At 36.6% G+C, this 16,039-nt stretch overlaps 1 protein-coding gene across 3 annotated transcripts in view; it reads right to left on the bottom strand.

Moving 5' to 3' along the window:
- Positions 1–7,236: 7,236 nt before the first annotated feature.
- The window catches only part of LOC134380657 (protein adenylyltransferase SelO-like), a 35,089-nt gene continuing 26,286 nt past the window's right edge, over positions 7,237–16,039 (bottom strand). For all 3 annotated transcript variants that reach the window (XM_063100722.1, XM_063100721.1, XM_063100720.1), the window contains 4 exons: positions 15,954–16,033; positions 15,117–15,160; positions 10,365–10,444; positions 7,237–7,510 (listed from right to left, as the gene is read on the bottom strand). In XM_063100722.1, coding sequence (XP_062956792.1) covers positions 7,388–7,510; positions 10,365–10,444; positions 15,117–15,160; positions 15,954–16,033 — 327 coding nt within the window. In that variant the 3' untranslated portion in view covers positions 7,237–7,387. The remainder of the gene's footprint in view (positions 7,511–10,364; positions 10,445–15,116; positions 15,161–15,953; positions 16,034–16,039) is intronic.

Here is a 16,039-nt window from a genome sequence, read left to right on the forward strand (position 1 = left end):
GCCCCAAAGCACAGGCAACAAAAGCAAAAATAGACAAATGAGATTATATCAAACTAAAAAGCTTCTGCAAAGCAAAGGAAACAATAAAGACACAACTTGCAGAATGGAAGAAAGTATTTGTAAACTATGCATCTGACAAGGGATTAATATCCAGAATATACAAGGAATGCAAACAACTCCATAGCAAAAATAATAATGATAATAATTTTAAAATGGGCAAATGAGCTGAATAGACATTTCACAAAAGAAGACATACAAATGAATAATACAAATGGAAAAAATGCTCAGCATCACTAATCATCAGGGACATGCAAATCAAAACCACAATGAGATGTCATCTCCCAGTTATACTGGCTATTATCAAAAAGACAGAAAATAAATGCTGGCGAGGATTTGGAGAAAGGGGAACTCATACACTGTTGGTGGGAATGAAATTAGTATGGCCACTATGGAAAACAGTGTGAAGTTTCCTCAAAGAACTATAATTAGAACTATCCTAAGATCCAGTAATCCCACTTCTGGGCATATATCCAAAGGAAAAGAAATCAGTGTATCTAAAAGATATCTGCACTCCCATGTTTACTGCAGCACTATTCACAACAGCCAAGATGCAGAATCAACCTAAGTGTCCATTGACAGATGAATCAATAAAGAAAATGTGCAATACATATGCAACACAATACTATTCAGCCCTAAAAAAAAAAATGAAATAAAATCCTGTCATTCACGACAGCATGGATGAGCTTGGAGGACTTATGTTAAGTGAAACAATCCAGGAATAGAAAGAGAAATACCTGGCTAGCTCAGTTGGTTAGAGCACAACCTTACAACACCGAGGCCATGAGTTTGGATCCCTGCACTGGCCAGCTATCAGACAAAAAAAAGAAATACCACATGTTCTCACTCATATGTGGAAGCTAAGAAAGTTAATCTACATAGAAGTAGAGAATAGACTGGTGGTTACCAGAAACTAGGAAGGGTAGCAGGGAGAGTGGACAGTGAGAGATTGGTTAATGGATACAAAATTACAGCTAGATAGGAGAAATAAGGTCTAGTATTCTATAAGCACTAGATGTATAATTAAAAATTTATTGTGTACTTTTCACCTATCTCAAAGAAAGGATTTTGAATGTTCCCAACACAAAGAAATGAAATATTTGGGGTGATGGAAAAAAATTTATCTAAAAACTGAAAATATATAAATTGATACAATTTTAGTGGACCAAAGAGTTGATACACTGTGTCTCTCCATTCCTCCGTTGCCCCTATAGTGGGTCATTTTGATCTCTCTTATATGAGTACAAATCCGATATCAAGGTCTTTATGATCAGAAATCTTAGAAATCTGTGCTGCTTTTGGCTAATCTTGGGGCAGAAGTTTGCTTTTGATAGACCTAGGCAACAGATCATGAACTCTGCATGACTATCACTCAAGGGGAACAGAATCTTTGGTGTCTTGCTGAAAGGTCTTCACAAATATTAATTATACCTGACCGGGATTATTTAGATCAGTCCTGAACGTGCAGCAAAATTTGTAGTTTTTATAAAGCATGATATAGGATTACTGTCTTAATCCCCGCCCTCCTCCCCCCACCCCAACCTCCACCCTGCCTTTTGCACTCCCCACACCTCCAAATAGCTCACTAAACTTTTCACAAAAGGAGAACAAAACTGCAACAAAAAAAATGAAAAGTGATAATGCTGAAAGTGAAATTCAAATAGAACATAAACGAAGTTATAGAAGAAATAGTAGCAGATCATCAAGGCATAGAAAAGATGTTTACTCTGTATTACAAGTTATATGACAAGAAAAAAGGCAAACACTGTTCAAAGTACTCTTGATAAGTTTTTTTTACAAAGAAATATAACACTTTAAACTTCAATATTTCTAATGTTTTAAATTACAGTTTTTAAATAATTAAAAACTAAATAAAATATTAGTTTTACTATTTTTTTCATTTCCCTATCCATTTGTAGCAAACAGTAAGAGTTTTTTAAGCTTGTGACCAAAATTTTTCCCATTGAGTATCAATATCACTTTGCCTGGTGTAGAGCTAGGGCTAGGGTCTGGAGCTCACAGACCCCTCATGCCTGTTCACAAACCCTTCACACGCAGGTCTATGAGCTAGGTAACTGGCAAAAAGGTCCTTGGAGCCTTGGTTAAAGAAGGAATAGTCTTTATTCAGCACACACAGCACTAAGAGCTAAGCAGTCCACAGAGAAATTCAGAAACTCAACTGCTACCGGCAAAGTCCGAAGAAAAACTGAGCAGTTGCCAACAGAGTAAACATGCTCTATTTTTAGACTCGAGCTCTGCCAGCCAGCTCCTGCTTCACAAACTCAAGAACACACAATAACAATTAACTAAAAAGATACATGGGTGCACACGGCACTAACTCCACCCACACACAACTTGTTTACAAAGAATTAAGAATGTGCTGCTGGACCCTCCACCCAGACCTGAGCCAGGGAGCCTGACTAAATTATCCTATTTTCCCCACACCTGGTTTCACCTTGATCCTTTTTATCATCCCACAATACCATGTAAGACAAGAAGTTCCTTTACTATGTTCCTGGATGGGAAGACTCAGTGTGGTAAAGATGTCAATCCTTTCCAAGTCAGTCCATAAATTTAATAAAAACCTAATCAGAATCTCAGCAAAAATTCTTCTGAAACTTAACAAGCAGATAAGAACCTTCATCTAAAATAATTAAATAGCAAAGAAAATATTTTAAAAGAGCAATGATAGCAGAACAACTGTTGAAATACACTTCAGTATAAAGTCAAAATAATAAAAAGAATGCCATTGCTAGAAGAGTAGAAAAGAAAAAAAATAGAATAAAGTCTAATAATGCACTCAAAATATGAAAACTTAGTACATTATAAAAGTTGCAATTCAAATGTGTGAAAAAGAGAAACTAATAAATAGTTATCTATTTTTCCAAATTATCTATCAACTTGGAAGAAATTGTCAACAAATCTCAGAGATTAAAAGTAAACATTCTAAAAATACTAGAAAAAATATCAGAAAAAATTTTTTAGAAATTTTAAGGAATACTAAAAAAGAACATAAAGCCTCAAAATGCCTTTTTTTTTCCCAAAATGCCTATTTTTTAAGTTGCCAGATTTGAATGTATGACAATTAAAAATCTCTGGCAAGACACCATTGAAGAATAGTAGCAGTAGAAAAAAATAGTATTTGCTACATGAATAACAAAAACTATCTGCTACATGAATGACAAAAATTGATATTAAACCAATTTTTATGTATCAGATTGGAAAAATATAAAAAATAATATCTAGTTCTGGTGAAGATGTGGGGAAACTGATACTGTGATACATTGTTGGGAGTATTAACTGTTAAAGCCTTGTTGGAGTTCAATTTGGCAGTATATATAAACATTTTAGATGCATCCACCTTTTAACCCAATTAATTCTTTTTGTAAGACTCCATATACAAAGATATACAGACAAGGATGTTACATTTATAATGGAAAAACCCCACAAATCCTTCACTTTCATCTGGGATGAAACCTAGATGTTCATTAATACATAAATGATTTCAAAAATATAACTACCATATGAAATATTTTTAAACCATTAAAGCAAATTAGGGAGATCTACACATATTGATATTGAACATTAATAAACAAAATTAAATAAAAAGCAGCTTATAAAACAATATGTAGAGTATGTCCCTGGTCATATAAATACATGCATTTACATATGTATGCTTGTATGTAAATATGTAAATACAGAGCAAAAGTCTGACAAAACGCAAGACTTATAAAGGGTATTTACCTCTGAGATACAGAATGGGCATAGGGAAGACGGGAAAGTAAGGGTATGAAGGAAGAGTCCCACATTTATTCAATATGCTTCTTAAAATTTTTTACATGAGCACGCATTCAAGTATTACTTAATAACTGAAAAATTAAAAGGTCACCTCAAAAACCTCAAAACTTTGTAAGGTTAAAATTTTTTTTTAGAGCAAATGTAGTTTTATTAATATTATTTTTTTACATTCTATGATGTTGTTGCAGAACAGTTGGGAGGGAGGGGGAGAGGGGAAAGGGGAAGGAAATGGGATGGAAGGAGGAGGGGTGGGATTGAGGCCTATGGCACCCCCCTCGTTCCCACAGGGGAGACCAGGGGGCTTCCAGTGGTGGCTTGGTCATTGCAAGGCTGGGTGCAGATGGCGGGGGGGGTGGCAAAAGCCCTTGGTCCCCCACCACCCTGACTTGGGAGAGCCCAGGGCACTTCCTTCAGTGGCTCAGTGGTCATCACTGGGCTCACTGTACATCAAGGGGTATGGCCAAGGCCCAAGGCCCCCACCCCCAGGACTGGTTGTGGGTGTTGGGGGTGTGGCCAAGGCCCCTGGCCCTTCCCTCTTTCTGGCTTGGTAGCACAGGGGACTTCCAGTCCTTCTAGGTGTTATAGGTGTTCTTTGGTGAAATGAGACCTTTACTAGTTAATATGAAACTTTGTCTCTGGTTGTGGGTACTTGTTTTTCTGTTTTTTTTAAAAGATGACTGGTAAGGGGATCTTAACCCTTGACTTGGTGTTGTCAGCACCACGCTCTCCCAAGTGAGCCACAGGCCAGCCCCCTTGGGTACTTTGTTTTTTCTTTCAGTTCTCTGTTGGCCTATTTGCTGTGCCCACCACTTAAACTCTGCCCTGGAACTAATTTGTTGTCCTTTGCTTACTTCTAAAATGGGGGACCTTCCTGTGGGGACCAGTACTTGAGCTCTGTGGTTGGGCTAAATTGCTGCTTTACTGCTGATTCCCTAGGGAAGGCTTTTTTGTGAAGCTCAGGTTTTAACGGTTGACTTTATAGGTACTTCCAGGTCTACTGAGATCTGGTGCACCTGGGTTGTGCAGAAACTCTGGTCTAGGCCTGAGTCTTTTCATCAAACTGCACCCCATGCAATTCTATATTCCTGACCAGTCTCCTGTGAGTGGTCCTACACTGATTGTGGGGCAGATCAGCTGTCCTTGCTGTGCCCTAATGTTCCCAGGGTCGGCCTGTCTCCCCCACCACCCATGCTCCAAACACTTCCCATGGGATGGGCTGTGCTCCAGTTCCTTGCAATGACTCACCAGCCTCTGAGTGGCTCCTTTTTTTCAGTTGTTGTGGCTCCTCAGTCCTATGTGGGTCCACGGGAACCTTATTAGTGGTCTTGCTGGCCTGGGGGCCACCAAGGCCCTCTTCTGCCCTGCTGCTTCCAAGCAACTTCATCTGAAGGACACAGTTGTGGCTTTTGCCAGCTCCTGCTCTGTGTGCTCAGCAGCTCCAGCCTGGAAGCAGCTGGGGCTTGAAACAGAATGGTTTTTTCTTTCTTTCATTGTGGCTTCTCCCACCTTCATGCACTCTGTAGGTCTCTCCTCCTCTTCCCCTGAGCTCTTGCGGCCCCAGCTTGGCTGATGTTACATTTTTATAGTTGTAAGTTGGTTGATTTGTGGGAGAGAGTGACACTGGGGACTGTCCATTCCCCCATCTTGACCAGAAGTCTCAAAACTCTTTAAATTATAATTTAACAAGTTTAGTGAAGAGTTTCAAATATGCACAAAGCTTGAGGATTCCAGACTGTGATCTCTAAATACCATTTCCCTAAAAGGTGCATCCTTGGGAAAATGACTGGTTCCAGGACTGAGGCAACAAATATACGTGATAAACCTGAAACATCTTATCACACCAGAAAATAACAAAGTTATTAAAAACTTCTAGAATCATGTCAAAAAGGGGCCAATTTGAATAAAACTTTAATCGCCAAATAAGGAGCAATTTGTACATCATCAAAGATAATAACTGCTATAGTATAAGGCACATAAAATATATTTGAATTTGGCTGGCTGGTTAGCTCAGTCTGTTAGAGCAGTGCTATAACACCAAGGTCAAGGGTTCAGATCCCCATACCATCCAGTCACCAAAATACACACACAGACAAACACACACACACACACACGTTTAAATTCAAGAGTTCATAATTACACTAGCACAAATAAACAAACAGCCCACTGGTCATCTTAGGAAGATGCTTGGAAACCAACTCATTATTTTGCCTTTCTGTATCTCAGAATAACCAAATAATTAATAATAGGAAGTTTTTGTAATAAAGGGATTCGAGTCAATAAATGAATGATAAGATTAGATTATTATCATTCTGTAACCCTTAATGAATCAACGGGTCAAGGCAATGATTGTCAATGGCTGTAGTATGACAAAAAGAGACAAACAAATATTATTTATCTCCTGCTGGAAGTACACAATATTTGCCTTCTGATGGCAAGTATTTTTGCCAAATAAAGCAATCCTAAATCTGATTGAAGCTCTAGATTTACAGAAATACAGGGGACAGAGAAGCACGTTAAATGATACCACAGGATGCAATCAGCAAAATACAGACTGTGTAAAACACTACAGGATAAACTACTTGGTTTCTTCAAACAAAATGAAGTAAACCAAAAAACTGCAGGGAAAAAAAGAGATACAGGTGGTACATATAGGTGATATACCCAAAGATATCAAAAAAAGACTTAAGAAATGTTATCTAATTTTAATGTATAGTCCCTATTTAGATCCCAATTAAAATAAATAAAAAATAATAATAATGATCATAATAATTTATAAAACAATAGGAAAAACATGAAATCTGACTGGATATTTAATTTGATGCATTAGGGAAATATTGCTAATTTGTCTTAAGGTGATAATGGTATCATGGGTCTCTGTGTTTTAATATCTAATCATTAATCATTAATGTTTGGAGATGCATACAGAAATACTTGTAGAGGAAATGAAGCAATGTCTGGATTTTCCTAGAAATAATTGTGAATATGTAAACTATACCTCAATTAAAACAATAACGATGGGATTGTGATATGGGAGAAGAGTGTGGAGGGGAGATGAAGCAAGGCTGATGATGCACTGATAATTAACAAGCTGGTCAAATGGTAAATTGGGTTCACTAAACTATTCTACTTCTGTAAATGTCTGAAAATTCCATAATAGAAAAAAAACTCTAGGAGTACAATTAGACTGTATACTTACTGATGTAACCCAAAATGCTGGAAATACTAGATGAATAATTATAAATCCATTTTGATTAAAAAACTGCCATAAGAATTCTTAGTCATTAAGAATAACTCACATAGTTTACCAAAAACACTTTATTATTCCATTTAAGTTATTAGAACAAAAATGATCACAAAGATGTTTCAAAGAATAAGGCCCAATTTATTTGGCTAAAAAACATTTTTGTATATAATCATTATTACCCAATGTGGGATTTTCATCAAAATGTGGATGATCATTAAGAATTTATTAAACAAATTATTCTATGTTGAGTTCAATGACAGAGGTATTCCTTAATTTGCTTTTCCCAAATTAAGATGAGCAACTAACTCTGAGATCTTCAGCCCAAGAAGGAGTAGGTGCGGAGTAGCCCGCCTTCTCGGCTGCAGAATGCTTCTGGAAGGGATGCTGAAGAACTTCCTGGAGAAGACGGACCTAGTGAACGATTTAAGTAAATATTAATTTTCTTACTCAGGATCCTTACTAATTTTCTAAATTTCTAAAATGACAAGGTAAATTTTAAACTTGCTTGAAAATGCTTATACATTTTATGTTGTATGAACACCTCAACTACATTTGTTACTTAGAATTTCTATTATGCCACAGAAAGTTCCTTAAATACTACTTTCATACTAGAAGAAGAGAGTAAAAATGTACAATGTGATGAAGACTACAAATATATCGTGGTAATTTTAAGATTCCTTCACAGCATTAAGAAAAGAACTGTAATTTTCTAAAATATTTACAAAAATAAGAGGGTATCAATGATTTGTAATCTTTCCAAATAAAGGGCATGAATTCCAACTCATGTTTCTTCCTCATTTGGAATTTTGGCCCATGGCAATAAACCGAGGCATCAAAGGACACACCTCTTCTAATATCTAAGATCAAAATGTATATTTTCAGTGGTTTTGTCACTTCCTCAGGTATTACAAAGGAAATGCCCGGTTCTGACAGAAAAAGGTGGATAATTATCTATACTAGGAAAGTGAAGTCAAGAGATCAAATGGAACATATTACTGTAACACTATTATAAATATGAAGACTACGTCATCATCAATATAGTGCTCTTAGAGCCCCTCTTGGAACTTCTCCCCAGGTACTCTCCATACGTATCCTTTTATTGAAGTTAGTTGTGTAACTATCAATCTCACCTACCAGTTTAAAAGCTCCCTGAACAGATTTTTACACTTCTCCACAGCACCTAGCATAGACTGGATTCTCAAGAAAGGTTTGAGGAAAGAAGGCAAACACCACACCAGCTGTGTGTGTAAAGGGCTGCACGTGCAAATGTTGCACCAAATCCTTTTCCTCTCCTGCATGAGAATTTGACCTTTAGTTAACTTTCTAGATCTGTTCTGTAGGTGGTATGTCACCAATATCACCACACAACATTGCCTATGACTGACAAATAGTTCCTAGACTGGACTGTAAATACCTGATAGGATGCTTTGGGCTTTCCTAAGTCTGGTGCCTCTTGGTATAAGGCAGGTCTCTTGTGGGGACGTTAGAAACTACTCCTTTGGAGCCTGTTACAAGAGGGACTGGTTTCTGTGGAGCATGGAGCTTCTAAGCAGGGCTGCCCCTGGATCCTCCTAGCAAGGCTCCCAGCTCCTTGCACCTGAGCTGTGCTGCTGAGCCTCACTGCGGCGGCGGACTGCTGCAAGGACTCCTGCAGACGAGGAACCTCATGTGGCCCTGTGGGTAAGCTATGTTCCTGTCCTACGTCTCCCTCAGTTGACTGGGGCCAAGTGTGGCCTGTGATAGTCATATGAATCTGAATGTTCACTTGAACCTAAGAAAACACCTCCTCCTACCCCACCCAGTGAGCACTGCATCATTACTCAAATACAATTTTGAGGAAGGGAAGAAATCAGGGATGGAACAAAAGATAAGGAAGGAAGGAGAAATAGGCCAACAAAACAACTTATTAAACGCTGGTTAGTTTCCCCAGCTTGGACAAATTTATCAATGATAAATGCTATTATTTCCCTTCCCTTTGTTTTTCCTTAATACCATAAAAAGATTACCTTTAAAAATAGTCTGTTTTCTAAAATAAAAACCTAGAATTTTCGGAGTAATTAAACTACTGAAATAAAAAGTAAATCCAAGTTCCAAATTAGAAATAGCAAATACAGCTTCCTCTCGTGTCAACTCTGACCGGTTAGCAGTGACTACGCTGTATGCTGTGTGAGAATGATGCTGAGACAGTGACCGGTTTTAGAGAAGAGGCCATGATCGTCAAGGACGTCTGCTCCAGGTGTAGCACAGGAGAGTGGAAGCACAAGTGCCAGAGCCATGCCTGTTCTGAAAAATACTTTATGTGCAATGCATTTTTAAACAATCATGAAATATTTGAGGCAGACAAGGTATGCAGAATAATAAACACCTGTGTATCCTCCATCCAACTTCAGAAAGAAAATACTTCCAATACGATTAAGACCATATTTCATGATATTGATATAATTTTCCATGTTTTTATTTATTTATTTTGGCAGCTGGCTGCTATAGGGATCTGAACCCTTGACCTTGGTGTTGTTAGCACCATGTTCTACTAAGTGAACTAACCAGCCAGCCCCTCGTGGTTTTAAACTATATTTAAGTGGTAATACACTTGTATAAATTCCTTTGCTGCTTGCTTGTTTGGCTTAACATTAAATGTGAGATTTAAAAAAAAAAAAAAGTGAGATGCATCCATGCTGATGCAGGCAGCCCCAGGTTAGTCATTTTCATTGCTGTCTAGATTCAAGTGGACCCAGGTTGCTAGAGGCATGGACACCTTGTAGAAGCAAATGCTAATTCCCTCTGGAGAGATATACCCTCAAATCACTCTTCACGGGATTTCAAACAGAGACTGAAGTCCAAAATGCCAAAACATAAACAATAAACAGCAGACTCAGAGCCTCGGAAATGCAAATAATATGTGTGTATGTGTATACATGTGTGTACTTTCACATATATACACACGCACAAGGGTACTTCAAGAAGTTCACGGAAAGATTTTTATTATCTTTTGATTCCATTTTTCCATGAACTTTTAAAAGTAACCTCATATGCATACATATGTTATAAAATGAACATTTAAAATTTAAATAAATTAAAGAATAAATAGAAAATATGAGAAAATTATTCTCTGATAAACAAGAGACACCAGGCAGAGAGAAATCTGGGAAGTTGGTGTTGGCAATGCTATATATAGTTTAGCACATACATAAACAAAATAAGTGTATTTAAAATATGACACATTTTAAATTAATAAAAATAAACCCAGAAAAGTCAACCATCTTACCTCTGAAAAATCATTCCTTTCTGCTTTCTGCACTGCAGATTCTGCCATCCAGTTCTTCAGCACATATCTAGGGTTGACAGCTTAAACAAGAGGGAAAAGCACATCTTGGGAACAATAAATTACTAAATTGACACAGGCCATATGAAATCACCACTGAAATTAGATAATCTTTAAGAACTTTGCTGGAAGGCTCAAAAGAGAAGATATTATTGATATCAGTCCATTTTAATTGCATATAAACAATGTACAGTATTTATTATCTTATGGTACAGAAAAAAACTTTTTTGAGCTTTATGACCAACACTATATTTTGCTTTTCTTTTCAGTTTCACCATTCATTTGGCTCTTTCACCATTTTGGGTATACTTAGCATTTATAAAGCATGGAGAAAGTAGATAATTCCTCTGAATTAGGCCCTGTGGCCAAAGTGAAGGGGGATAAAAACCAGTTGCTGCTTTTAACATCTTCAAGCACAAACTTACAGTTTAATGCGGATGCTGCTCAAGAGCAAACAGGAAAGGCCATGTGCAGGCAAAACCCTTATAAATTTGTATTTCTGATAGTAATCATGCTTTTATTTCATATTGAAAAGTAGTATAATAATGGCACATTTACAAAAATTCCAGAAACTATGTCTTTATTTGAGATGAGTCTTTTCTAAAATAATTTATCAACTGGGTAGGGTATGCTCTGCCTGTTGGCACAAGAGAAATTCCGAAAGGACTGCAGAAATCACAGTTATGTGATTTTCAACAGCAGTTTCCACGTTACCTGAATGGAGAGAACATAATATTCCATTTCAACTTGGTTTTAAAGATCTACCAATATAATAGATAATCTAAAAAGGTAAGTGCCCTGTGATCCAATAATTCTACTTCTCTAGGAATATTTTAAGAAAAAAAAAATTAAACATAAAAAGCATTATTTATATTAAGGAAAAACTAGAAACAACATCAATATTTAATACTAGGGAAATGGTTGAGTAAAATATTACATATGCTTTCAAAGAAATATTATGCAGCCATTAAGAAGGTTACATTATGGAGAATGAAGTAGCAAAAAAACCACTTAATTTATTTTTAGTGAAAAAAAAGTATCTAAAATTATACCACAGTATGATTACTACTGCCTTTTCTACTAAACAGTACATACAGAAAAAGAGGGAGAGAGGTAAACGCATCAAAAAGTGAACAGTAATTGTGTTTGGGTGATGGGACGATGAGGGTTCTTTTTCTAATCTTTCTACAAGTTTGCACTTTTCAAATTTTAAAAAATATCATACAGAACTCCTTTAAAATAAAAACATACACACAAAAAAACATGTATGCAATCTTCACACAAAAGAGTAACTAACATGCAAAGGAAAATGTGGAAGCACTCAGCTTAGGCAGAGAGGGAGAGTAGAGTCATTCAGTTAAAAGTTTGCCAAATTTGGGCCAGCCCATGGCTCACGTGGGAGAGTGTGGTGCTGACAACACCAAGGCCACGGGTTCGGATCCCTTTATAGGGATGGCCAGTTAGCTCACTTGGGAGAGCGTGGTGCTGACAACACCAAGTCAAGGGTTAAGATCCCCTTAATGGTCATCTTTTAAAAAAAAAAGTTTGACAAATTTGACACTTTATGGAAATCTGGCAATGAAATACTGTTAAAATACATTAGAAATTGCAGCTGCAAGCAGAAATACTTTGCATCAAATTATAAATATACACACTACTTGTAACTCAGCACATTATAGATCTGTATATAAGATACTTTGAGGAGTTACCTAATTCTGTACACTTTTATCTGGTTTGGAACTTTCTTTTTCATAATTATTTCTTTTGGCAATAAAATTTTAAGGAGTGGTTAATGAGGATTATGTCCAAACAAAAGTCCAACCAGTGTTTCACATAATTTGACAATCACTGATTCACTAGACAACAGGCTATTTAAGGATAGGAATCTAATCCATCTTCATGGTTTCAGCTTTAAACAATGTGACTATGCAAAAAAGGCACATAACAAGGGCTTAGTATATGTTTACTGAATAAATCACTTTAGCACTAGGAAAAGAAATACAACCAACCTAATTTAATTGCAGATGCAGGTATTTCAGGGCTTTTCAAAAAAAATCACCCTAGCAATATAAATCCAATCATATCACGCTGCTAGAGCTAACATGCTTTATACAAATGGAAATAACTAAATTTGGGGACATCAGCTGTTTTCTCTTAGAAGCCTGATGATCTTATTCTTTCCATTAGAAACTATAGAAGTGGACCTGGCTGGTTAGCTCACTTGGTTAGAGCATAATGTTGCTAACACCAGGGTCGAGGGTTTGGATCCCCATACTGGCTAGCCAAAAAAAAAAAAAAGAAACTACAGAAATGATTTTTTCCCTGTCCATCTTTATAGTCATACAGTAAACACCATCAAAAACATAGTCATTTTTTAATATAAAAACAATGGCTGACCTGAGTGTCACAGGAATCACAGGAATCAAACACACTGATTAAACACAGTTTTAATAGAAGCCTGGGTTGAATGGGCACTGTGTAGTATGAAAGAGAAACGACCAATGGCCACTGATGGCTTATGATCTTAGTGTTATTTGGAGGCCAAAAAATAATTAATATTGAGTGTCTCTTCAAAATATTTTTCTAAGACCTTTTTAAACACTCATCTATGATCTTCCCATTGCTTACAAATTGGAGCATTTCTAAAAAAATTTTAATAGCAAATCTTCCCCAATCTACAGTTGATTTTTTTAAATGTTTTGAAATTATATAAAATGGCAATATATTTTTAGTCTTCTGGTTTCAAAAAAAATTACATCCACCCAGTGTTCCCACATTCCTGTGACAAGGATATTTAATGCACTCTATAATAATACAATGGCGACATTTATTGAGCACTTATTAGGTGCCAACTGCTACCTTATTGGATTTGTGCAACAACCTGTGATGTAAATGCATTGCATAGACAAGGAAACAAAAGTTAAGACAGGTTAAGTGGCTAGAAATGTTTCAAAACTGAATTGTCATGATGATTGTACAACTTTTTAAATTCAGTAAAAAAAAAAATCATTGTACACTTAAAATGAGTGAATTTTATGGTATGTAAATTATACCTTAATAAAGCTTTTAGAAAATTACACACCAAAGAGAGAGAAGGAAGCAGGGTGTCAAGTGACAGGCTTAATGTCATCTAGGAAGTAAGTGCCTGAACCAGAACTCCAGCTGGCCTAACTCCAGAGCCCATGCTATACTACCCCTCCAAGGAAAAGGGCATACAAAGAAATATCAAGAATCTGGTTAGCTCAGCTGGTTAGAGTGCAGCCTTCTAACACCAAGGCCAAGGGTTCAGATCCCTATACCAGCCAGCTGCCAAAAAAAGAAAAAAATACCAGAAGGAAACTGAAGATTCAGAGTTTACTGAACTGTACACTCTTTGATGTTTATTTCTTCATGCCTGTATAATTCTCTAATTCCACATCCCTGGTACACATTGTTACACAAGTTTGTGCAACCAATTTTTTATACATTTCCATCTGCAGATCAATTAAACACATAATATATAGAAGTTTACCTTTAAAAAAAATAAATGAACTGTCATTATGAACTCTTACTATACTATAGTTCTCTGTGGTATTTTGTTCCCTTCCTTGAGAGCACATTGTTTAGCATTTATTACTTTTCTATAATAACAAAACAAAATAGCAAAGCTGTAGCCTTGAGCTCACTGAATTTCTTTCATTTTTCTATTTCATCCATCTGTCATAACCAAACAAATCCAAATACTAAAGACTGCCACCCCATTTTCTTCTTTCTCTCAACTGCTGAGTCGTCCATATTCTGCACTGGCCTACAATTCTGTATAATTGCCCAAATGGACATGGTGGCTGGCAACTACATCTATGCTGAAACCCAAACAGATTACTCACTTCACTATAAAAATTAAACTTGCTTTTATTTCTACAGTAATATCCTGAATTCAAGAAGCAATCTCATTCCCTAACATAGTGTGGAATGTAGTGTCATCCCTATTTCATAAACATGAACCAGCCACCCTGATGATACATACTAGCTCCCTATACAAGCCCTAACGTGGGAGTACTCAGAGACTTGGGGCCTTCTGTCTTAACTTCTTTGATCATACTAGAACCCCCACTCCAAAAAGAACTTCCACTTTTTTCATTCTCCTAGCCAAGTGTGAAGTCACACAGTAAACTGAAAATCAACACATAAAAGTAATTTATTTTTATGGCTATCATTTATCGGTTATGTATTATGGCCCAGACACTCTAACAAGATTATTAACAAGACATTCTAACATATTATTGCTTATCATTATTACATCCCTGCAAAATATCCCCATTTTACTACACTAAGGGCCCTGAGACTTGGAGAGTTAAATATCTCTCAGACCACACAGCTAAAAAGTGGCAGAGATTCACCTGCCAGATTCCAAAGCCCATGCTCTTTCCACCACATTCTGAACCATCTTCCTTGTCTCTCCACCGTCCTTTAGACAATATTATTTTAAAATTAGTATGAAACTTATCAAAAGCAGAGGTATCATACTTCATACTCTAAGTTAAAAGCCATCTGCTAAAATATGACACTTCAATTCAACTAAAATATAATCACCTTGATTTATTCCAGTTAAAAACAAAACAACTCAGTCCCCTTAAGTAATTGCTTTTGGTTTGCAAAAATCTTGCTTCTGTGTGATAATCCTTAAAAGGTGAGAAAATCAGAAGGATTACTTACATGTCATTCTTCTTCTTCTTTCAGAATCTGAGTCATTCATGTTACTAAAAATGAATAAAACAAAGGACAAAATTAACCACTATCTCCCCAAATTACATTTCTTTTTCCAAACAGGAGAGAATCATTTCACAAGACAAATAGTGTGAAAAAACATTCAAAAATTACATTGAATCAGTGTTTGAAAGGAAGATAGAAAATACAAAGTTTGATTATACAATATATAAAATACCACCTTGTTTAGTTATTTTAGGCAATAGCAAACCTTCTTTAATTTTAACCAATTAAAAAGTCTTTTTGTCTAAAAAAAATCTAAACTGTCATACCGTTTCTTGTCTTAAACATAGTTTTCTGAAAATAATTTTTTCTTGATTACTCGGGGTCCCCTTTATAAACAGCCCCCAGAGGCCACTGAGCTGTGAATGGCTGGGCTACTTGCTCCTGTGCCTCCTGTGGTTTTCTGATTTCTTCCTTCTTCCTTCAGCTGCCACTACCTACAACTTCTTTACGCTTTCCTCTTGGTTGCTCTAATTCAGTGAGTTATGTAACAAAGAAACTTCTTAAAATTGTGTACGATGTGACAATAGACAGTGGACAAAAGCCTAATGAGCTGTCCTCCAGAGCTCCAGGGCTTGGGCTCTGGAAACCTGGGGAGCTCTGTCATCATATAGTCGAGGTGAACAGATGGGTGCTTTCTGCACGGGTGAGGTGTTACCATAGATGCCTCACCAGGGCATAGTACCCAGGACTAAAAATGGAAAGGAAGAGAGGGACCTGATAGGTTGGCAATGATAAAATAATACATCACATGCTTTTTTGGAAGTGATGAGATGACTTTACCTCTTCAATCTCAAAAGGTACTGGGACACCCAGGCAGGAAAGAGTTTGTGCTTTGAAACTGTCTTCAGTGCCCAGAATTGCTAAAT

The sequence above is a fragment of the Cynocephalus volans genome, chromosome 6 (assembly GCF_027409185.1).
Source record: "Cynocephalus volans isolate mCynVol1 chromosome 6, mCynVol1.pri, whole genome shotgun sequence".
Lineage (NCBI taxonomy): Eukaryota > Metazoa > Chordata > Mammalia > Dermoptera > Cynocephalidae > Cynocephalus > Cynocephalus volans.